Raw genomic sequence first — 24,039 nt, 5'->3', positions numbered from 1 at the left:
CTCTCTTTGCTTTCGCAGTAGTTTCCTAAGTTTGTTGTTGAACCACAGTGGGTTTTTCCCATCCTTCAGTTTTACTCGGCATGTACCTGTCTAAAACACATTTTACAATTGTCTCAAACTTTTTCCATAAACACTCAACATTGTCAGTGTCGGAACAGAAATTTTCATTTTGATCTGTTAGGTAGTCTGAAATCTGCCTCCTATTACTCTTGCTAAATAGATAAACCTTCCTCCCTTCTTTTATATTCCTGTTTACTACCACATTCAGGGATGCTGCAACAGCCTTATGATCACTGATTCCCTGTTCTGCACTTACAGAGTCAAAAAGTTCGGGTCTGTTTATCAGTAGGTCCAAGATGTTATCTCCACGAGTCGGTTCTCTGTTTAATTGCTCGAGGTAATTTTCAGGTAATGCACTCAGTATAATGTCACTCGATGCTCTGTCCCTACCACCCATCCTAAACATCTGAGTGTCCCAGTCTATATCTGGTAAATTGAAATCTCCACTAATACTGTAACATGCTGAGGAAAATTATGTGAAATGTATTCCAGATTTTCTCTCAGTTGCTGCCGAGTAGGGAGGTCGGTAAAACGAGCCAATTATTAATCTAGCTCGGTTGTCGAGTATAACCTCCACCCATAATAATTCACAGGAAGTGTCCACTTCTATTTCACTAAAAGATAAACTACTACTAACAGCAACAAACACGCCACCACCGGTTGCATGCAGTCTGTCATTTCTAAACACCGTCTGTGCCTTTGTAAAAATTTCGGCAGAATTTATCTCTGGATTCAGCCAGCTTTCCATACCTATAACGATTTCAGCTTTGGTGCTTCTTATCAGCCCTTGAAATTCCGGTAGTTTACCAACGCAGCTTCGACAGTTTACGATTACAATACCAATTGCTGCTTGGTCCCCACATGTCCTGACTTTGCCCCGCACCCTTTGGGGCTGTTGCCCTTTCTGTACTTGCCCGAGGCCATCTAACGTAGAAAACCGTCCAGTCCACACCACACAGCCCCTGCTACCCGTGTAGCCGACGGCTGTGTGTAGTGGACTCCTAACCTATCCAGCGGAACCCGAAACCCCACAACCTTATGGCGCAAGTCAAGGAATCTGCAGCCCACACGGTCGCAGAACCATCTAAGCCTCTGATTCAGACCCTCCACTCCTCCCCGCAGTCAGTCCTGTCGACGATGGTGCAGATGGTGAGCTCTGCTTTCATCCCACTAGCGAGACTGGCAGTCTGCACCAAATCAGACAGTTGCCGGAAGCCAGAGAGGATTTCCTCCGCTCCATAGCGACACACATCATTGGTGCCGACATGAGCGACCACCTGCAGATGGGTGCACCCTGTACCCTTCATGGTATCCGGAAGGACCCTTTCCACATCTGGAATGACTCCCCTTCGTGGCATCTGGAAGGACCCTTTCCACATCTGGAATGACTCCCCCCGGTATGCACACAGAGTGCACATTGGTTTTCTTCCCCTGCCTTGCAGCCATGTCCCTAGAGGGTCCCCATTACGCACCTGACGTTGAAGCTCCCAACTACCAGTAAGCCCACCCTCTGCGACCGCCTGGATCTTGCAGACTGAGGGGCAACCTTTGGAACAGGACAAGCAGCCATATCCGGCCGAAGATCAGTATCAGCCGGAGACAGAGCCTGAAACCGCTTCGTCAGACAAACTGGAGAGGCCTTCTGTTCAGCCCTCCAGAATGTCTTTCGCCCCCTGCCACAGCTCGAGATGACATCCCACTCTACCACAGGTGAGGGATCAGCCTCAATGTGGGCAGTATCCCGGGCTGCCACAGCCGTAGTCAGATCGGGGGATGCATGGGACGAGCTGGCCATCCCCGACAAACCCCCGTCCGAACCCCCACAGTGATGCCCATTGGCAACAGCCTCAAGCTGTATGACTGAAGCCAACACTGCCTGAAGCTGGGAGTGAAGGGATGCCAACTCAGCCTGCATCCGAACACAGCAGTCACAGTCCTTATCCATGCTAAATTATGTTGTGCAAAGAACGTTTGAACTAATCTACAGAGAGCACAAACAATTAGACACAAAATTTAAACGGTTATTAAAATACAAAATTGCCTAGTAAATGCAGTAATGCTGCTACTTGCGCACTGCTGACACACTGCTTGGCGGCAGGAGGAGACTACGCGATTTTACACTATTCAGGTACTAAAACGCAATGCTACAACTCTCAGATACTAAAATACACCCGAAATTTATGAATTAAACAAATCAAGTACCTAAAAACATGCAAAGAAATTAAGAATTAAACTATGTAACAAGTAAGTGAGGTAAGAGTATACGACTTGCTGCTGGCAGCCGGGAAATTCTACGCCCGTGTATAAAACCATAGCCATTCAAAGGATTGACAAGTTCAGAGGGAAAATATACTGTCACTTAACACGGGAGAAGTGTGTTTTCACCTGGGAGAAAGTGTATTTTTATCTGGGAAAAATCAGGGGAATTTATTTTCCTTGTCCGTTATATACACCCTGATAGAGAAGTACAGGTCTCTAAAATGGCTTCCTTTCAGCTAAGAAAATCATAACAGTGCACTTAGGTTTTTCGAGCTGGGAGTATTTTAAAAGTTCATGGATATCTAGGACTAGACCGTGTCAGATATTACATGATAAGAGAGAAACTTAAAAATTTTGCTGCGAATGATGAAGTTGAAGTCAATGGGAAAAAAATAGCATTTTTCGTTTTAACTATTAACTATTTGTGTACAATGTATACCAATAGGTGTACTTAAAACTCTTACCTTTCAAAATTATATGTTCCTTCTTAACAAAGAATATGGGAAAGTGAGGGGAAATGAAAATGGGGGAGGGAGGGGACAGGGTCACTCACACTGCTTTGCCTCTCTGCTTCACTTCCTCCTTAACAATCATTTCAATTGAGGTTTCCATTTTACAAAAACTTATAGCAGTTTTATAAAGGTCATGTCAGATTTTGTCAAATTCTTCACTTAGGCAGTATATGAAATGGGATTAACTTAAAATTGGAATCTCATTTTGTCACTACATTTCTGACTGTGCAAATTATGCAATCTATTGTTAGAATGTACAGCTTCATCTGTACTCTGGAAACAACTGTGAAAATCATGGCAGAGGTTACTTCTTGCAGTAATCTCTTTTCTTCCTGTTCCACTCGTGTATGTAACACAACAAGAATGATTGCTTAAATGGCACTTTGTGCTGTAGTTATTCCAATCTTGTCTCTCTGGTCATTGTGGGAGCAGTATGTTGATGGGGGTTGTACTATAGTGTAGATTCCTCACTAATCATTGTTTTTGTTGCATTGTAAGTAAGCTTTCATGTGATAGTTGGTGTCTTATCTTCAAATGTGTGTCAGTTCAGGTTTTCCAGCATCTCAGTGTTGCTCTCCCATGGGTCAGACAAACCTGTGACCATTTGTGCTTCACTGTACACATTCAATATCCTCTCTTAGTCCTATTTGATATGGGTCCCACACACTTCAGCAGTACCGCAGTGTACTGGGATAGGGAGCCAGAATGTTCGTAAGCAGTCGCCCTTGCTGATTCATTGAATTTTCCCAGTACCCTACCAATGAATTGAAGTCTGCCACTAGTTTTATCTATGGCAGTCTGTGTGCAAAAATGGCTCACTTATGTTGTAGTCAAAGGATGCTACATTTTTGTATTTTGTGAAGAGCACAATTTTACATTTATGAACATTCAAAGAGCATTGCCAATCTGTGTACCACTTTGAAATCCTATCAAGATCTGACTTAATACTTGTGGAGTACCTCTTTTTTCCAGACAGTAGTTCATTATACTCCCTTTGTCAGAAAAGTTCCAGGAAAAGTTTTTTTATTTCTGAGTTTGCAATAAGAAAGGAACAAATGTTTTTATGTACGTGGTATGTGTGTGTCCTTGAAATGACCTTGGCCATGTTTCCACACAATCACTATGTGTGGCAGTGCTTTGCTTAGCAACATACTGTTTTTGGCTTGTTAGTTACAGTAACATAATGGGTGTTGATTGTAAGCGGAGTGAACTTTAAGTTCGGGGCCCTTGGTGAAACGTGGACAGTGATTAAGCAAGCATATGCAGATGAGGCACTTTCAAGAAGTTTTGGAACAATAATGATGTCATGAAAAGGATAGATTGCTAACCACCATATAGACGAATGTTGAGACACATACAGTGTAATGTTAAAAGTAGCTGGTTTGACTGCCACAGTACGGACTTAATCTGACAGGTCAGCTATGGGATAGCATGAATGTTTGTTGGAGCAGCTAGCTGTCAGATGGATGCTGACAGTTTGTCTAAATGCAAGTAAAGGTAGCTAGCAAGTCACGAAGCCCAGAGGTTCTCAGGGTTTTCCTAGGCAGAAAGAAGGGTGTGTTTTGGCGACATGGTTGCAGGACAAGCTAAGATGAGGGACCTGAGACTTCGATTGTCAAGACTAATATAATTTTGAGGAACAATACATAAAATTCATTAAAAGTCTGCTAAAGAAAAACCAATAACAGTTTTGAAACTGCGACAATGAGATGAACTCATTGAGTGAGTGTATGGAGCTTCAATAGTTAAATAGTTATTAACATTATTACCACTATTCTTTGTAATGAATTGTAACAGCTGAACCCATCACAAAAGTCACGCTTGTGATATGCCTCATGGAAGAGGATAATGGCTGCAATATAATGAACAGATTATTTTTTAACTAAGCAAATAAAAAAGTTATAAACAACTTAGTTAATTGCACAAATAGTACCATAACTGTTATCCTCCTCAGAGACACAAATGATATTGTCAGCTTGAGTTTCCCTTTTTAATATTCAAATAACTTTCGATGTGTATTAATTATAATTTTGATGTATGAAATAGTGCGTTAGGATTTTGACTGAAGTGCGTATATGGTGATTAATGTGTTTGAGAAATGTTTAAAATTAAGGAAATAATATATAAATGAGTTTATTAAGAGGTCACAAAATGAATGCAAAAATTTCTATGTATTTTGTCTTAGGGATTTATCTGAGATTATTGTGAAAATCACAAATGGCGGTCAGGATGAACGTACCTGCACTGAGTCAAGGAGTGATCATGTGACCGAATCTTTAAATAAGGGTGCAGGGCAGAGCTCATGGTCTTTCACCTGTTGTCTTGCATCTGGAGTTTTCGTGAGGTATTTTTGTCATAGTTTCGACTGGAGTTGGAAAAAGTTATGGGCAGCATGTATGCTGCAAATGTTTTTTTCATGTACTGGGACTTATGCATTATTATTTAGTGCACTCTGCAGGGTGTAAATGTTCTGTCTGCACAAAGCAGTTTCAAATTTTGTGTGTGGAGAGAGAGAGAGAGAGAGAGAGAGAGAGAGAGAGAGAGAGAGAGAGTTACATCAAAGCTAAAATCAATCTATTTGAGCAGTGTTGTTATCCTATGGGGTTTCAACCAACATGTGCAACCTCAATATATTTTTTATTAAATTATTCTTTAATGTCTCACTCCTATTATAAGGTTTTGGTATTAACATTATTAGTTGTGTTTTTGGGCTAAAGAGTGACAATGTATGGCCACTCACTATTGACGATAGCAAGCCACGCTCGAAGTTAATGGCTGTACATTGGTCACACTCTGGCGGAACTTGCATCATCATAATTGTTTGCATCAAAAGGGATACATGATGTGAGGAACAGGAGATAGAACACTAGAAAAAAATGTTGTAACAGACACAACATCAAGACTGACGCTTTTGGCTGAAAGCTTAACTACAAATTCTGGAGGATGGCAGTTCAAATTCCCATTGAACTGTCCAGATTTAGGTTTTTGAGATTTCTCTGGATCACTTAAAGCAAATGTAGGCTCCTTTGAAAGATGATACCCAGTTCCTTTCCCCATGATTCCTCAATCCTCACTTGTGCTCAGTGTCTAATGATCTCATTGTCTTTTAGAGTGTAAAACCCTATTCATTGTTGTGTTTTCTTGTGCTAACATTTCACAAATGTTCCAACCACATTGCATTCTCATAGAATATTTTTCATGAAAAATGTGTTATGGTACTGATTTGCTTATACTTTTAAGGGGGAATGACAGTGTGGTAGACAAAAATATTTCTCAAATTCAGGACTTTTTCCTCCTTAATGGAATGTAGTAGACAAATGGGGTTTACTGCAATGAATAAAGCATACATTGAAGTTTTAATTGGTATTTTTATTGAAAAATATAAATATCTTCACTGTGTAATTGGGATTTTCCCGAGGCAGCTCTGAAAGTAGGTAGATCAATGGTTGTCACTGTAACTCTGGTTGTAGTTATCTGAAACATGAAATTAACATGTTATCTTGATCCCTGCAGACGTAATTGTAGTTCATTGTATGGATTTTAGATATTATAGATATTTGAAAAAAATGGCAATTTTTTGGATCCGTCTTTTTTGGCTGAAAAATACCAAATATCAACAAAAAAAGGTCAGCTATGATGAAATGAAGAAAATTCTTTTTGCTTCAAGAGACACCAAAAAAATCATTAAAATTGGATGAAAATTGTAGCACGGACAACAAAAACCATACCGAAAAACTTGAGTTTAAGAAAAATGTGTTTAATGTTTGACAAGTATTTATTATATGAAAAAAGGACAAAGCTTGAAACTCACAGGATATTCTCATGCCTGCTCCATAATAATTATCGTCCCAGCTAGTGGATGATCGTTTTCTGCTACTTTGTCCTGATAAGCCCTCATTTTCATCACTGAGCACAGTGCTGCTGGTGTCCGTCTTCACAGAATTGGCGCATTTCATCGCCGATTTTGATTTAAAGGGCATTTGCCATGTGTATTAACACAAGTTTGAAACCTGTTCCCAGCAGCTTATCTCTTCAAAGTTAACTACACATTTATTATCTTTTCACATGATATAATTCGAAATAGACAAAAACTGTGATAAAATTGAAAAGTCTGTAACCAGTTGTCACACATCTTGATACATGTCCCAATCCCTATGCACAAATATTCCTTTCCACCGCATGTACAGCACTGTCATTATTTTCTATTTGGTAATGATTCATTACTTTACGTTTTTTAAAACCAACACTACTTCTAGATTTTGCTGTTCTTGGAGAGCCTTTCTGATCCAATTTTGCTAATTTAAATGTAATAAAATAAAAAATAAAAAATGATTTTCACTTTACACTGAACAATACAAACACTCATCTCTGAGTACCTTTGTCTGACGCTAACTCAGCCACAAAACAGCTGACTGAGCATCTACCAGGGGACCAACATGAGAAAAGTGAAAGTCTACTGTCTGTTTCCCCATTCGAATCAGCCCTAAACATCTCACGGAGGCAACGAAGGGAATGTGAATGCGGAACTGGTTCTTAAATGCCAAGGCATGCTGTGCACACTCAGCTTCAAATGCTCGCAGAATTGTTACTTCTTGGGGTTCGCACTTAATATTTTGGGTAATAATTCTTCAATGTATATACTTTAGAATTCTGTAATTAAAAAAAAAAATTTAGTTTTTTCAACAGTCAGTCTGTCATTCCCCTTTAATTGGCTGTTGGCTAATGTTGTGTGCACACTTTTTTTGTTACCCATCAGGGGTGGGAGGCCACTTTTATTTATTTTTATTCATCCAAGTATATTCTTACAATGAAACAGGAAGGTCATGATAATACACTAATACACACACACAAGCACGCTTTGAGTATATGACAGGTGACTAGCTGTTGCCTTGATGAAGGAACCACCTGGGCATTGGTGTGAACTGATTTAGGAAAACCACAGAAAACTCTAATCAAAGTAGCTGTACAGAGCAAACTCCATCCTCCAGATTATGATGATTGTACGTTATTCGTAAAAACTGTGTTTTTTACACAATTTGTGCTTAATGTGACAGTATTGTTTACCCTCTTTATGTTAAAATGTATGCTGTTTGTTTTCTTTATGTTCCATGTTAATTTATTACATACTACCCAATCATAAACATCTGTGAAGGTTTCATTTGCTTTCCCTAATAGGAGCTCTGGTGTTTTATAAGTGACTATTGTGTTCCTATCATCATCAAAAAGAGTTTTTCACCATATCTTATACTAACTGGAAAGTTATTGATTTATATTAAGAACAGAATTTATCAAAATACCCTACCCTATCCTTGTCTGATAATTGTATTACAAAAAATTTATCATTGGCAGATGTATGAACAGTGTCTATCTTTTGCACCCTGTTTTCCAGGTAAGATTGGAACCACTCATTCTCTATTCCTTTTGCATCGGGTGCCTCTAGCTTGTTTAGTAGTGTTTTAAAGGCCAACAGTGTCAAAAACCTTGGAAAAATATAAGAATATACCTGTAACATAGTCATCCTTGTCAAGAACCACAAGTACCACTTTTGCAAACTTTGTAATGTCCAATACTGTTCTTCACCCACTTTGGAAACCAGACAATGCTTCGTTAAAAAGATTGTGTTTATACATGTAACTCATTAGTTTATCTTTAGTGATTGATTCAATTATTTTTACAGGCAGAAGTGAAACTTGCTTGTAGTTTTCAATACTTTCTGCAGTAAGGGTACAACTTTTGCATGCTTTAGGTACTCTCAAAAATACATGAACTGAAGGGTTCACTAATGTTTGTTAATGGGGCTTCTATAGTGTCTACACACCCCTTCAGAATGTAGACCAGATTCTCAGCTACACCTGCTGTCTTCTCATATTTTAATTTCTGTTTTATCTTCCTGATGTGAAGCTCTGCTGTTGTGGGAACAGCATTATGCTTGCTGTGTAAGTTAGTTTGGGTGCTACATGTGTTTCAGGAACATTTTGCAGCAACTTCTCAGCAATACCAGAGAAAAAGTCAGTTACAAAATTGGCAAACTCCTGAGGATTTTCTAGTATTCTACCCTCATCTTTGATTTGTATGTTGTTATACTTGTCTGCCTTCTTCCAGATTCTTGTTTGACATCTCACTTTATTCTGCTTTTATCTTCTGTATTGTGTATTATTTTGTCATTGCAGGATTTTTTTTTTTTTTTTTTATTTTTTTTTTTTTGCAACAAGGTGTATCCTACTGCATATTTTTTACACCTGTGATAGTAATATAGAAAATATGGGTTAGTGGATTGCTTATTAAATAACTGAGAAATTTAATTGTCTGGGAGAACTTTCTAAACCCCCGCCCCCGTTACCCATTTATTTTCTTTTGCTGCTTAGAAATGGCTAATTTTGAAAATGTCTCCCCAAAAACTAGTTATTACGAAGTGCAGAAATGAGAAAACTTACCGTGCATGTTTTGCATATACACTTAAAACCCAGATTTGATTTACCAGTGTCCTAGAAAAAGTAAGCAATTTATATTCCTTGAAGACTTTTTTGTAGGTCTGCAGTTTTGCAGGTGAAATCTTTAGACAAGAGCCCTAAACTCCCCAGTCACCTGATTTAGTCCAGCGCTCTGTGAGCTGATATTCTTCTCCTAGCTTCTCCTGTATTTGAGGGTCTAGAACTCTACCATGTCTGCTATCTAGCAGCAGCTCTCAGCACTGTGTTTTTCTTCACAACATTTATACTCTTGGCCACAATTATGCAAGAATTGCCTTTCACTTCAATGGCAGCAGTAGTGTATTTATACAATTTTAGATTAGATGGCATGGATTACAGGCTACTCAATTAATTGTGCTTTTTTCACCCAGGCAGCAGAACACGGTAACTGCACTGAATTTGCAGATGAGGCTGTGACTAATTCAGAACAGAGTAAGTAACTCGAAATACTTTTAGTTCAGAACTATCTAAAATTATTTTAAATGAACTTATAATAAAGTTCTTCCTATTTTCAATAGTACTCCATTTCATTCTGACAATATAGTTCTGCAATTTATGTTGGAGTGAAGGCCTTTGTACTTATCTGCTTATGTCCATGGATCATTTTTATGTCATTTCAGTATAAATGAAACTTGTCACGTAGTTTACATACGTAACACATTTTTGAATTATTTTTATGGCAATGCAATGTTTATTTTCACATGCGACTTCTGGAAATATTTACAATAAATGTAGATTTAAATTTGTTAAAATTTGCCTTCTGGATAGAAAGTTTTCTGAACAGGAAATTTGTAGTATTTTTATGTTAAAAGTGTTGTCCTTCAACAGCTTCAATTCATAAGTGATGGGAGTAGATTTTTCTATCAACTGTAGAACTTATTTTTTTCTTTGCTTTCATAATATTAAAGTTATGAGCAGCAGAAATAGTTTACCCTCAGTATTACATCCATAAATACTGTGTACAGCTCCCCCCCCCCCCCTCTCTCTCTCCCCCTCCCTCCCTCCCCCCTCACCCCCCCCCCCCCCCCTTCCACCCCCACCCCCCCTCACCCATCTTCCGCAGCCAACATAATTGTAAGTTGTTGTTAATGACAAACTTTATAGGGCAGTCATGTATTGTGAGGCTGATAGCAATATGCTAAATTGCTTAAATATTACTCTTCAGTAATATCAATAATAATAAATTTGTAAAATATGGAAAACAACCACTTACCTGTAGAGGACTGGCGTGTGGCACACGGGAATACATAAAACAACACAGTCAATGTTAGCTTTCAAGCTCTTGCTCTATTCCTCATAAGAGAACACACATTCACACACGCACACTCAAATGTAATACATAGTGAATGTGGATTCAGAATCCCCATCAATACAGGAAACAGTAGACATCAGTAGTTCACTTTAGAAGAACAAATTCCGTGGTGAAGGTTGAATTACAGCTGAGATGTTGAAGTTAGGAAGAGATGAACTTATGAAAAGAAAAAGAGAAGAAACACGCAACAGAGATCTGGGAAACTGCAGTTATTCGACAGGACTGGAAATGTGCATCAGTACAGCCATTGCATAAAAAATGTGATAAGGCAGACCCAAACAACCTAGACACTGAACAGATATAGAACTTGAAGTCAGCATGGAAAATTTGACAACGTACAAGCAGATTTTCCATCTTTGTGGACTTTTAAGGAGGTTATGACTCTGTAGAAAGACACTGTTTTTGATTCTCTAGGAGAGCTTAGAGTAGAGAGAGGCCAGAGGACTAATTTTCCAGGGTCTTGGCAAAATCTTAGCCTTTTGGTATACATGTAGTTATTCTGCATCTGCATCAAACAGGAAAGTTCCACTAAAAATGGTATATAGCAAACTTTTACAGGTATCCTCCTTCAAATATCTTGCAGAGCTTCGTATTGCCATCAGGGTTGGGCAGTAGTGCAAACCTAGAAACTTTGAAAGGTGTTCAGAATCATATTGTACTATAGCAAAAAAGTAACATCACACAATGCAAAATTGTGACATTACAAGACAATTCTTTTACTAGAGGTGTTACATGCATCACAGACCATAACTGTTGGAGACAACTCTTTTAAGTTGCAGAAACTGAAAAACTGAGTGGAAAGTTCTTATAAAATATATGGCACCACACAAGAAAATAGATTTTAGATAAGGGGAGAACATCTGACATCTACAACAAATAGATAGGTCTACCAACACGATGCATGAAAGGTGCTTGAAATTCTCTGCCACATTTATAGAATATACAACACTAGACACATCAGAAGACGATTAAACATTATTAATTTGAGGGAGGTCAGAATCAACTGGCTGGCAGAAACTAGGGAAGATTTATTATTATTATTATTATTATTATTATTATTATTATTATTTATTTTCTGATTGGTCTCACCTACTAGAGATAACATGACATAACTTACAACAACGAAAATAATCAATTATTGACAATATAATGTAAATTGATAGAATAAAAAAATCACTCACCAAGTGGTGGCAGGAGAACACACACACACACACACACACACACACACACACACACACACAAAAGGGTTTAACTTTTACAAGCTTTTGGTGACAGTCACTCCTTGAGGCATAAGAGTTGAAGGGGAAGGAAGAGGGATAGAGGAGGACTGGAGAGGTTTAGGGAAAGTGGTACAGTTCAGAAAAGTACCCAGAACCCCAGGTGAGGGGAGACTTAACAGACGGGATGAGAAACCTGGTCGGTAAGTCTCCTCTGACCTGGGCTTCTGGGTGACTTTTCTGAACTGTACCCTTTCCCTACTCTCTCCAATCCTCTTCCTTCACCCTCCTCCCTTTCCCTTCATGTCTTCTGTCCGTGGGGGGAGTAGTCACTGGCTTTGAAAGCTTGTAAAAGTTAAACCTTTTCTGCGTTTGTTCTCCTTCCACCGCTTAGTGAGTAGATTTTTTTATCTATCCATTTACATTATGAAATGACTTACGTATTCATTCTTTATTTCTTTACAGTAGTTTTTCATTCTTTCCCTGTGTTTCTCTCTTTCTTTTGTCCATATTGCACTTGCAGTTTTCTCGTTTCTTCTGGAAGCCCTTGAAACCTTTGACTTTTGCTCTGAACCTTTCTCTTTTTCATATTTCTTTCTCCATTATTTCCATTTTCCTCATATCTGCTTGAATGTTTTATCCACATCCATTAATATTTTGGGGTTTCTGCCAAAGAAGTTGAATATTTTTTTATCCTGTTTTCATACAATCTTTTTAGGTGTCCATAGAATGCAGCTTTTCTCTTCCTCATTGTGTGATATTCACTCTATTTTTTCATAAGCTTATTTGTTACTTCTTAATTTCCATTTCCCATCTCATATTTTGCTCCCAAGATTTTTCCTGATGCTTAAGTTTTGCATTTGTTGTTGTTGTTGTTGTGGTGGTCTTCAGTCCTGAGACTGATTTGATGCAGCTCTCCATGCTACTCTATCCTGTGCAAGCTTCATCTCCAGGTACCTACTGCAACCTACATCCTTCTGAATCTGCTTTGTGTATTCATCTCTTGGTCTCCCTCTATGATTTTTACCCTCCACGCTACCCTCCAATACTAAATTGGTGATCCCTTGATGCCTCAACACGTGTCCTACCAACCGATCCCTTCTTCTAGTCAAGTTGTGCCACAAACTTCTCTTCTCCCCAATCCTATTCAACACTTCCTCATTAGTTATGTGATCTACCCATCTAACCTTCAGCATTCTTCTGTAGCACCACATTTCAAAAGCTTCTATTCTCTTCTTATCCAAACTAGTTATCATCCATGTTTCACTTCCATACATGGCGACACTCCATACAAATACTTTCAGAAATGACTTCCCGACACTTGAATCTGTACTCGATGTTAACAAATTTCTCTTCTTCACAAACGCTTTCCTTGCCATTGCATTTATGGAAATAGATTTATCATCATACAGGTTTTTTGTTAGCTGAAAAGCCACCTCAATTTTCCTTGCCCTTGCTAGGTTAGCTTCTTTGTTTAAAGCATTTGGTTCTATTGTTTCACCTAGGTATTTAAATTTTGTAGCCTTTTTTATTCGAAGATAATCAGTTTCCTTTACTTTACGTGTATGATCACAAATTTGTCATTACACTACCAGTTTTAGTCTATAATGACCATCTTCAGATCTGCGGCAAAATATAAGAAAAAAGTTAATACATTAGCAGATTGTCTACGGCTTGAAACAATAGAATAGACCATAAGGAAAAGTATTACTGACATACATGTGCATTTGTGCATTTTAGATATGAAAAGGCATACCTGTTTTATAAAACCATGTACTAATATACTGGAGCCCATAGTGGTGTCATCAAATTCTGAACACAAAATCAGTGCCAGCATCGTCAAATATATATAAATAATAGTGATTCAAAACAAACTGCTGTGCAGTAGCATTTCGTCATTGGTAGGCTATGATAGTGTAGTGTGGTATAATATGGTATATTATAATGTTAATTTAAGAGATACGGCTAAAGTGATTGGGCTACCACACTGTTAGTGTAAGCACATGTTTGGAACTAATGATAACAGTACACATTCGAGTAAGTGCTTGTAGGTCAAGATATTATGTTGAGGATTGTTAATACATACGTGACAGAATCAAGAATGTCCAACTATTATAAGATTTCATTCAAAGATGAATAATTTATTGAGACCATATGATGACAATTTTAATTATTATAGCCTAATTGCATTAAGTTAGTCACAAATTATCATAATTAATTATGGAGGCAGCAAATATGAGGGTACAAAGATGTGAATTAATAATTCAGGAGTTTGCAGACTCCTTCCTTATAAGCTTCTGACATGATAGGAGTAAGGTTTTAAAATGCTAACTTATCACACCTAATGAGTCTTTACCCTTCGTCAGAAGTTCAGGTTTACTACAGTCAATAGTTGGACATTCTTGATTCTGTCACGTATGTATTAACAATCCTCAATATAATATCTTTATCAACAATCCTCAACATATCATCTTGACCTACAAGCACTTACTCGAATGTGTACTGTTATCATTAGCTCCAAGCATGTGCTTACACTAATAGTGTGGTAGCCCATTCACTTTAGCCGTATCTTTTAAATTAACATTATACTATACCATATTATACCACACTATACTATCGTAGCCTACCAATGCCAAAAGCTCTCTGGGTCAGCGCTACCTCGGACTATGTGTGAAAGTTTTGACAAACAGAAATGGGAAGGGGTTGCACGATGGAGCTATTGAATCGTTGAAAGAGGGGAAGGCAGAGAGGCACCCCAACGGGGGAATTAAGAAATGATTGACAAAAAAGAAAACTCCAAAAGATGGATGCCCTTCTTAAACAGTGGGTATAGATACATTCGTTCGGTAGGAAATAGAATGCTTGTTCTCAGAATGTCATGCACAGTCTACCTGATTTACACGTAACATCCTTGTCTGGGTTGGCTTGTGGATGGTATTTGTATATTAAAATGTGATTTGCTTTTTCCCAGGCTAAGAACTTCTTACCAATAGGCAGTAAACTGTGTCATTTTCTGAAAGCAAGTTTTTTATTCTCCCCACGTATTGGAAGTACTCATTTCTCAATGTAGTTATTATACTCCTGGTCATGGCCCTTTTGAAAAGACATAGTTTAACTAGCTTTGACCAACATTCTGAAACTTCAAAGATATACTCTACATCTCCCCTCCTCATAGCCAATGGACTACAAAAGTCTACTGCTACTTGATCCCAGAAATCCTGTGATGAGTGATAACAGTAGTAGTTTATCTAAATGACAAACCAAATCCTGCAGTATTATGGGTTAAAGTTTGAAGTATATCTTCAAAGTTTATACTTTTGATTTGACATATTTCACATGACTTCAGTAACTTTTTAACTGTTCTTGAATGTTTTTGAAACAATTATATTGCCTCATATGCCAGACACACTTCTTCAGCCTGAACTGTGCACAGCCTAGATCTATGTATCATAGAGATAAGGGTATTGTGCGGCATACACAGTGACCATATGTTATTCTGAAATAAAACTCATTTATGGTGTATCCATTTGGTGTTAATGTCCGTTGTATTTTGTTCTAATTATTGGATACGTATTTTATAAACGTCATCTTGGTATTAGTCATGTCTTATCTTTCACCATAACATATAATATTCTTTTCATATTTATTGACTTTTAGAAAATATATCACAAAGTTCCCTCATCTTTCACGCCTTCAGTTGGCAGGGTTGCCATAGGTTCTGGAAATCAAGGAATATCTGGGAATTTCAAACATGTCAGGGAAATTTGGAAAAAACACTGGAAAAAATCTCATTTTTGTCTCAGCAGATGAAATAGTTTGTTCACTGAAGTGTCATGCATTGTTGCTGGCTGGGTGCATCTGAGTACGTGTGCCGCTTCCCCATTCCTACTGCTTTTCCCCTTCTTACCACTCCCCTCAGCTTGCAGTCAGTGCTGCCACCACTTCTTACAGCTAGCCTAGCAGCTGCCGACAAGAGGCAGGGAGACGTGAGGAGTGATTTGTTTGGATCCGATTATCAGATTTTGTTGATGCAGTGACTGGAGATGGCAGTCATGTGTGCATGAGTTGTGTCAGAGTGAATGTGTGTGTTCGCTCTCATTTTCTGACAAAGGCTATGGCCGGAAATTTAGTTGTGAGAGTGTGATTATCTTCTCTATGTTCCTGTCTGTGGCTCAGCAATCACCTTTACGGCGAGTTGCTACTTATCCTCATTATTATTGATTCTCAGAGTATTTGAACAAGTTATCTGTTGCATGGATTAATCACTGCAACCTCATTTCATCGACATGCTGTCCGTGGCTTGTGAATAGCTGGCCATGAGTAGATTTCCACGAGAGGCCAAAACCAGAGGCCGTCTCTGCAGCTATCTCTACCAGATCGGGCCTGCTGATCTAAAGCTCATTGTTTCCCACTAATGTGCAGGTCCTGCCTGTCGGATCTAGTCTCACCGATCTGCGCGCAGGCTGGGTCTGTTTGTGTGTGGCGTAATGTGTTGGATTTTCATGGTTTATCCATGGACGTAGGACTGAGGTGCTTCTCGGCAGGCCAGAGGCCTTGGGCGATGGATTTCAGGAATTCCACTGTCTCACCCCAAATATGTTCTACAGTGTGGCGTTTTATAGACTTTTATTTGTTCTAGTAGATTTTGGCACTTCAAAAGTAGTTTATATCTTAGAAAGTATGGATGATAAGAAGAAAATGTCAGTCACTGGCAGTTTGCACGCTATGTACTCATGTATTTCTTGAAAGAAAAATCACACAATATCAGTAAAATAATAGATATAACACAGTGGGTAGTAACTGACAATAACGAACAGAGTAGAACCAACATTTTATTGGCGGTCACCTACAGTGTTGGTTTACACAATTCTTCCCAACCTTATACACTTCTTTCAAGAGGCGTACTTTTTTCTGAGTTTATTTCTGAAATCAGTGGACATATTTTAAATCCATCTGAGACTCCAAGGAAATGCATATTTTTGTCTCCAAATGTGTGTCGTATTATTGAAACAAAATATCACTGGTCTTAATGACAGACACACATCATTTGTCTTGCGTTTTCCATTTAAAAACAGTTCCATTACAAAAGATGCTAGTGTTAGTACCTAAGATTTTTGCGCACATCAGAAAACGCCATCTGCTTGCAAGTTTTTTTTTTAGATATTTCCTCATTTGCACTATTGTTTCTTGTACCGTAGTTGCAAAGACAGACTGTCAAGTTATATCTCAACTTGTCCTTGAGATCTCAAAATTTGACAGGGAAAAATGCTAAACTTATATGTAAATCGGAGAAATATCAGGGAATTTCACTTGGGGAAACTTGTGGCAACCCTGTTTGGGTGTAAGCCTATTGGTAATCGAGATAAAGCACCTGGTTCTGTTTTCTCCTGTTTCTTTATGTACTCAATTGAAAATTTAAATTCCTGTAGAGCCATCGCCCACCTCATCAGTGTAGCATGTAATAGTTTACTTTTTAATAGAAATGTCAGTGCTTTGTGGTTGCTGTGGACTGTGGTTTTGTAGCCTGCTAGTATGTATCTGAACTTCTTAGTCTACACTGCTGCTAATGCTTCTCTTTCTCTTACTCCATAATTCATTTCTTGATGTGTTAACAGCTGGCTTGCAAATGCTGTTGTGTAATGTTCTATTGCAATTGCAGTATTCTCTTCATAGTACAAATGTACTCAAAGACCATAGTCCAGGCGTCTGTATCTAAAAGGAAGGGTAGCTTCAATTTCAGATTTAGCAATAGTGTGTTACTGCTGTGTGTTCTTTGATCTGTACAAATTCCTTATTACACTCCATTGTTCACCTCCAAGGTGTGTTAGTCTTCAGTAAGTTCATTGTGTGTTGTACAATAATTATTTTACTCAAGAGGAATTTGCTGTAAAATCAGAGTCCTTCCAAGTTGTCTTTAATGTGTTCATGTGGGGTAATGTTTTATTGCATCTAACCAATGTGGACTGGGTGTGAGCCTGTCTGTATTCACTGTGTCCTAAAAATTGACGTGGCTCCTGCCAAATTCAGATTTTCCCAGTTTCATTTTTAGACCTGTGAACATAGTCTTTCAAAAAGCTGATCTAAAATCTAAAAGCGCTCATTCCAGTCCTTTGTAATGACGACTATATCATCCACATAGACCAGAATCTTACTTTGTAGTGCATCACCTTCTGCTTTGTCCAAGGCTCTGATGAAAACTGAGGCACACACATTCAGACCAAATGGTAAGACTTTAAATTGATATGGTGTTATCTCAAGAAAGAACGATGTATATTTCCTTGAATCCCTATGTAGTGGTATCTGCCAATATCCTGTCGTCAAATCCATTGTACTGATATACTTAGCTCCTCTGAATTTTATCAGTAATGCCTCAGTAAGTGATGGCATGCCTCATTATGGCTCAGTTATCCTATTTAATGTAAAAGCATCCGGTACCAATTGTACTGATCCATGAGGTTTTGTAAGCACTACCAATGACTGTTGTAATGGCTATGTGAAGATACAATAAAATTCCATGAAACCATCTTCTTTGTTTTTGTTTTTTACTGACTGTTTGGTAGCTGTTGGTATTTGATATGATTTGACAAAAAATAGTTTATGCGGTTGTTTAACTTGCACAGCATTCAAAGTCATGTATTAATCCAAGTGCCATAGAGAATATCTTCATATGCTTCTTCAGTAGTGTTATCATCTCCACTTCTGCTCCTCTCCCCCTTATCCTAGTGATTTACTAGTGCTGTTTATTAAGTTGTATTCACTTAAGCGCTTATCGTAATTGTATAAAAATTCTGGTCCAAAATTATCTAAGAGTTGTTTTAGACTACTAGTGATATGTGAGAATCAAACAATTCAGTTGTTTCAAACAGTAATGTCACCAGTCCTACGTTGTTTCCATAAGGGAAATTTATCCCCCCTTCCTGAAATCTAATACAAGTCCCTGTTCAGACAACCAGTCTGTACCTAAAATCACTGGAATGTTTAATCTTCATTTTAGGAATAATCTACCTAAATACTAGTTGATTCTTCCTCACATCTACCTCCAGTGTTCTGACTTGTCTAGTCAACCATAGGTGGACTAATGCTTATATATGTTACATGTCTACTACTGTTAAAAGCATGTTCTGTACTATTCAACGCTGAATTCAAGAATGAATAAACAATGAATTACTGAAAAAGGCTTACTATAAATTGTACCCTATTTTCAGTTGATCTCTTTTTGTTCTCTAGCCATTCTACCCTGGGCTCTAATTCATTAATCGTCGCTGAAATAGTCTCTATGTTTATGTTGATAACTTTTTCTAAACTGGTTTTAGTTTGCAACAATTCTTTTTCTGATACACTAATGTGTTGAAGGAATTCGTCTTGCATTGACTTAGGCTAATTGTATGTGCATGTTCTAATTTGCCTTCTGGTTTATCCCCTACTATCTCCAGTTGGGTATCCATTTCCACCACATGCTTGAATCCCACATCAAATTGATGTTCCAACATATCCATCCTTCCCATGCTTTGTCAATCTGGTTGAATCTAGTGTTCACTTGCGTAAATCTATTGTCTATCTGTTGTCTGTTGTCTGAAATTGCGCCCAATATCTGTCCTGCAAAGTCTGTGTAAACTCTAGTAGTATTTCAGTTCCTGAAGTCTCACATATATCAAGATTTTGGGTAGTGATATGGAGCATTTTTTTCTGACAATAAATGTTCAAAAAATTTGTAGATAAGCCTTTTTATTGCTTTTAGCACACCTGAAAATGGCCTATCAAGTCTGCATTTACCTAACTAATGTATCTATAGTTCTCTGTTCACAGTTCATACAAACAATTTCATACACAAATCAGCTAGAAATTTTCACAAGTCCGACCCGATTGATGACGCGATCTCAGTCACAGATCCGCTATTATAAATGAGTTTCACATTCGGTCCTTTTCAGTGGGTTTCTTTATAACAAACTACTCGCCAAGTACTCCATAACTGAGTACAGAATACGCCACATGGAATTTTCATAAAGGCCGAAAGTTCACACGTGACTAACTTTCCAACAAAACACTCCCGAGACTCCAAACTTTCATCAAACTGTTCATAATTACATCAGCGTTAGTCCCGACATTTATTGAATGCGAGGAACTGAATATTCCTCCATTTTACACATAAAGAGAATCATCCATCACATTTAACATGTCCTTCTGCGTCCAAAGCTGGCGAGCAACTTGCCTGATACTGCCTCCCTCTACAGCATGTCTAACTAGCTGTGTGCGGGAACTACTTAACACTGATTGGCTGATCAGTCTGATGGACCAATCGGAATGATCCTTAGAGATCATTCTCACAGAAAAACTTGCCTAAGCCAATCACTGTTCAGAAAGTAATTTACGTCATCCCAAAATGCAATTACTAACACAATGCTTAATCAAACAAAACAGAATAAATTAATCTTGAAAATAATTTAGAAAACGATTGCACTTTAAACTGATACTCCGGCTGCCGTCTTACAAAAGCAGTCACCCCTAGACACGCGTCATCAGCAATGTGGGAAATTAAATCTTTCCCACATTCAATGTTGTACATAATATAGTATTGAATTTTTTTGTATGTCCCACATACACCCTCTCACTCACTCTCATTTATTCACACAACAACATGAGAAACAGATACTAATTTTTTCTGAATTTTTGTACTACGGATGAAGGATAATTAATGTTTGGAAAATAAAAATCCAGACTAATTGATTTGATATATTGAGAACTCTGTGAATGATTTCAAATGGTAACAGAAGGCAAACTGTAATTGTTCCTAACAGAATTTTTCACCCTGAGTGTTGGTTTGGTGGGTTTTAGGTAATTTTCTGCATCTCCAAATCTATTATATGTACAGCTTTGGAAATTTCGTGGAGATCTTCATCTGAATAACGAAACATTGTATACCAAGTTTAAAGGAAATCGGTTAATATTTAATATGTTTTATTCTAAATTCTAAGGGGATATGAATATAAGGTCTTTCTAAGTGACACAGAAGCCTGTTCTCACGCTGGCCGGTAGACAGATGTTCTAAGAGTCATGGCTAAGACACAAGTTTGCAGCCTCCTGTACATTCACTGGGCTCCACGTCTAGGTATCTTATTGTAATAAATGTTATCCCGTAATAACTAGCGACGTCACACCCTAAACCCAAGGAGCCAAGAGACCCAGGAGAGATAAGTCAAAAGCACCAGACAAACTGGAGGTAGAGAGACAAATCACGAAATAGAAAAATGGTAGAATAGGAGGGGGAGATGGAATTGTAGCTGAACTGCTGAAGGCAGCTGGGCCGAATTCCTTCAGAGAAGTAATAAATACTATACAAAACATATGGGAGACCAGAGTAATACCACAAGACTGGAAGTAGACTTACATACACCCTCTGCATAAGAAAGGGGATAGGACTGATGATACACAATTTCAGAGGGATATCTTTAATGCCTGCCACATTCACAGTTCTGTCATAATGCCTGCTAGATAGGGCACAGTTCCAACTGGAAAACAAGGTAGGGGAATACAAAGCAGACTTCAGACTGGAAAGATCCTGTGGTGAACAGATACTCAGATTAAAGAAGTCCTGAGATAGCAAACAATGAGAAGTAGTGAGACCATGTGCACCTTTGTAGATTTCAAAAAGGCATATGACACTCTAGATAGACCATCATTGACCCACGAACTGGAAGACTGGGGCCTCAATGAGAAGACAGTGAACATTCTCAGGTGGACACCAACAAACACCAAATCTAAAATTAAAGTCATGGGAGAGTTATCAGAATCCTTCTAGACTGGAACTGGAGTGAGACAGGGCGATAGTATTTCACTGCTATTATTAAATACACTAATAAACGAAGTTGTCAGGGAATGAGCAAAACAATTGACTTTGTAAACCAATCAGGTTGGGAAGGAAAGCCAAAGGACTTGCTATTGGCTGTCTAGCAATTGTTGATGTGGTAATAGTCACAGATAACACACAAACTGTAGTAAAACAGAGTTTCTGAAAAAGAAGGCTGAAAAGATAGGACCACAGATCTCATTTGAGTAAACGGAATACATGTAAGAACTGGAAAGATGCACCAAAAAGATCGTGACAAAATATGGTGAGATCAAGGTAGTCCACATATTGAAGTATCTTTTAGTGAGATGATAGAGGCAGACGGTATAGAGAAAGCAGCTCACAGTCAGAGAAATCGAAAGAAGAGTAGAAAATTATGGAAGATGCACAAGAAACATTGGCCATGGATCAGAAAGGTGCACTGGAAAATATCAAGAAAGTAGAGAGAATAATTCTCAGTAAAATCCTAAGTCCCAATAAGACAGAAGAAAGTAGCAGATTGCAGACTACACAAGAGATCGAACAGATATCTAATATAGAACACGGCATGAAGAAATGTCGACTGAAATTTTTCTGGCATATCAAAAGAATGCCGGACACACACAAAACTAAATAGATCTTAGAGTGCACAGAGGGCTTTAAGAACATGAGGCGGATCACTGGAATCAAAAAAGACCTACCTGAAGGATGCTGACGTAATATTATCAGATACACATGACAGACATTCAAGCACAATATACTCAAGTGGAAACTGAGCGAAGAATTCAAGAACTTAAGAGACAGGAACAACTTGCTCAAATGAAAGGAGGAAAATGCATAGTGAGAAGATAAAAGTGGTGTGATGTCTGAGAAAAGCTCACATAAAGGATATGCTTCACCTGGTCCTTTAGTGACCTAAACTTGAATAATTATTATTATTCTCATTTTCAAGTGTCCAGCTCTTGTCAGCTGGTTGTGACATGCTCTCAGTATGTCTTGAGCCCATCATTCAGCATTTTCTTTAGATCCCAATATAGACACTCTCCATCTTCTGGGTTTTGATTCCACCATTAAATCCTGATAGGTTTTTGTTGTCCTTTTGAAACTGTCATTTATTTTTAGCTTCAACAGTGTCCATCTCTCGTAGAACTCCCTCACATTCTTGGAATCATTCTGACTGCAGTTGTAAATTTTCATGAGCTGATCACATTCATAAGGAACATATCCCCATAGAATAGTAATCATTTTTAAAATAACTATTGGCTCCATTTTTCTGTGTACTTCATATGGGTCTTGTCAACTCATCTGTTGCCTAAGATCTTTTTTACGATCTTGTTTTCTGTTTTAAGTAACCAGTTGATTTTTTTATTATTCATGCACAAGGTTTCTGATGTATACAGAGTTTCCAGTGTTACAACGGCTGTTGTTGTTGTTGTTGTTGTTGTTGTACAATTTCGGAACAAAATTTTTACAACTTATCGGAAAATTTCGTAAAATAGTGTTGAACTGAATGACAGTTCCTAGCAAAATTATATTTCATGGTAATGGAAAGTCCTTGGTGGAATATGAATAACAGAAATACCGTATTTACTCGAATCTAAGCTGCACCTGAAATTTGAGACTCAAAATTCAAGGAGAGGGAAAAGTTTTAGGCCGCACCTCCAAATCGAAACAAAGTTGGTCTACTGTAACATGAGACACAATTTAGGTCAAATGAATGACGATACAGCTACAGTAGTTTGGTTCGAATCGTAAGCTTAGCAGTTAAGCTTTACCCGGTAGCCATTGCTATGCGTCAGGCGTGCTTTGTCTGGTTTGAATCGGTTGCTTATTTTTCTTTGGTCTAATAAGTGCCGTTCTCTTTGTTATAGGTGTTTACGTCACTCTAGGCTGAAAATGCATCATTGTACTGTGTCATGCATTGTTTGTCACATTCTGATAATAAGTGTTCACGACCTGTCGCCGCTCGCGGCATAGCTTGCTTTTGTGCGCGCTACTGCGGCTTACAATTAAAAAAAAAAAAAAAAAAGAGGAATTGTCTCATTAGTGAAACAATGGCAAGAGACTGCTATTTGTTGTTACTTACACTGCTGCTTTCTTTGATAATGATCAACAAGAACCAAATAATAGACTGCATATGATAGAAGTTCTGAACGAGAGTTTAGCTAAAATTTTTCTACGTTTGAAAATCTTCGCAGACGCCTCTTTTGTACATTACATACTGCACAAAAATTAGTCACCTTAGATTTAAAAATCTAGTCAATTGCCATGCTTCATTTCTGATTGTATCACTATTAGGCATAAGAATAATACGAATATAAACAAGACATGATATGTATATTCTTCCGCATTTGCTGCTGTCCCACACTAGTTTCGTAGGTTATTA

General features: G+C 38.1%; 1 protein-coding gene across 2 annotated transcripts in view; it reads left to right on the top strand.

The window, feature by feature from the left end:
• LOC124607626 (centrosomal protein of 112 kDa-like) overlaps positions 1–24,039 on the top strand; it is a 155,582-nt gene that overhangs the window by 44,402 nt on the left and 87,141 nt on the right. For both annotated transcript variants that reach the window (XM_047139921.1, XM_047139920.1), the window contains exon 5: positions 9,673–9,733. In XM_047139921.1, the coding sequence (XP_046995877.1) occupies positions 9,673–9,733 (61 nt within the window). The remainder of the gene's footprint in view (positions 1–9,672; positions 9,734–24,039) is intronic.

The sequence above is a fragment of the Schistocerca americana genome, chromosome 1 (genome assembly GCF_021461395.2).
Source record: "Schistocerca americana isolate TAMUIC-IGC-003095 chromosome 1, iqSchAmer2.1, whole genome shotgun sequence".
NCBI lineage: Eukaryota > Metazoa > Arthropoda > Insecta > Orthoptera > Acrididae > Schistocerca > Schistocerca americana.
The sequence above is the reverse complement of the archived record's forward strand: the minus strand, read 5'-3'. Positions and strand labels throughout refer to the sequence as shown.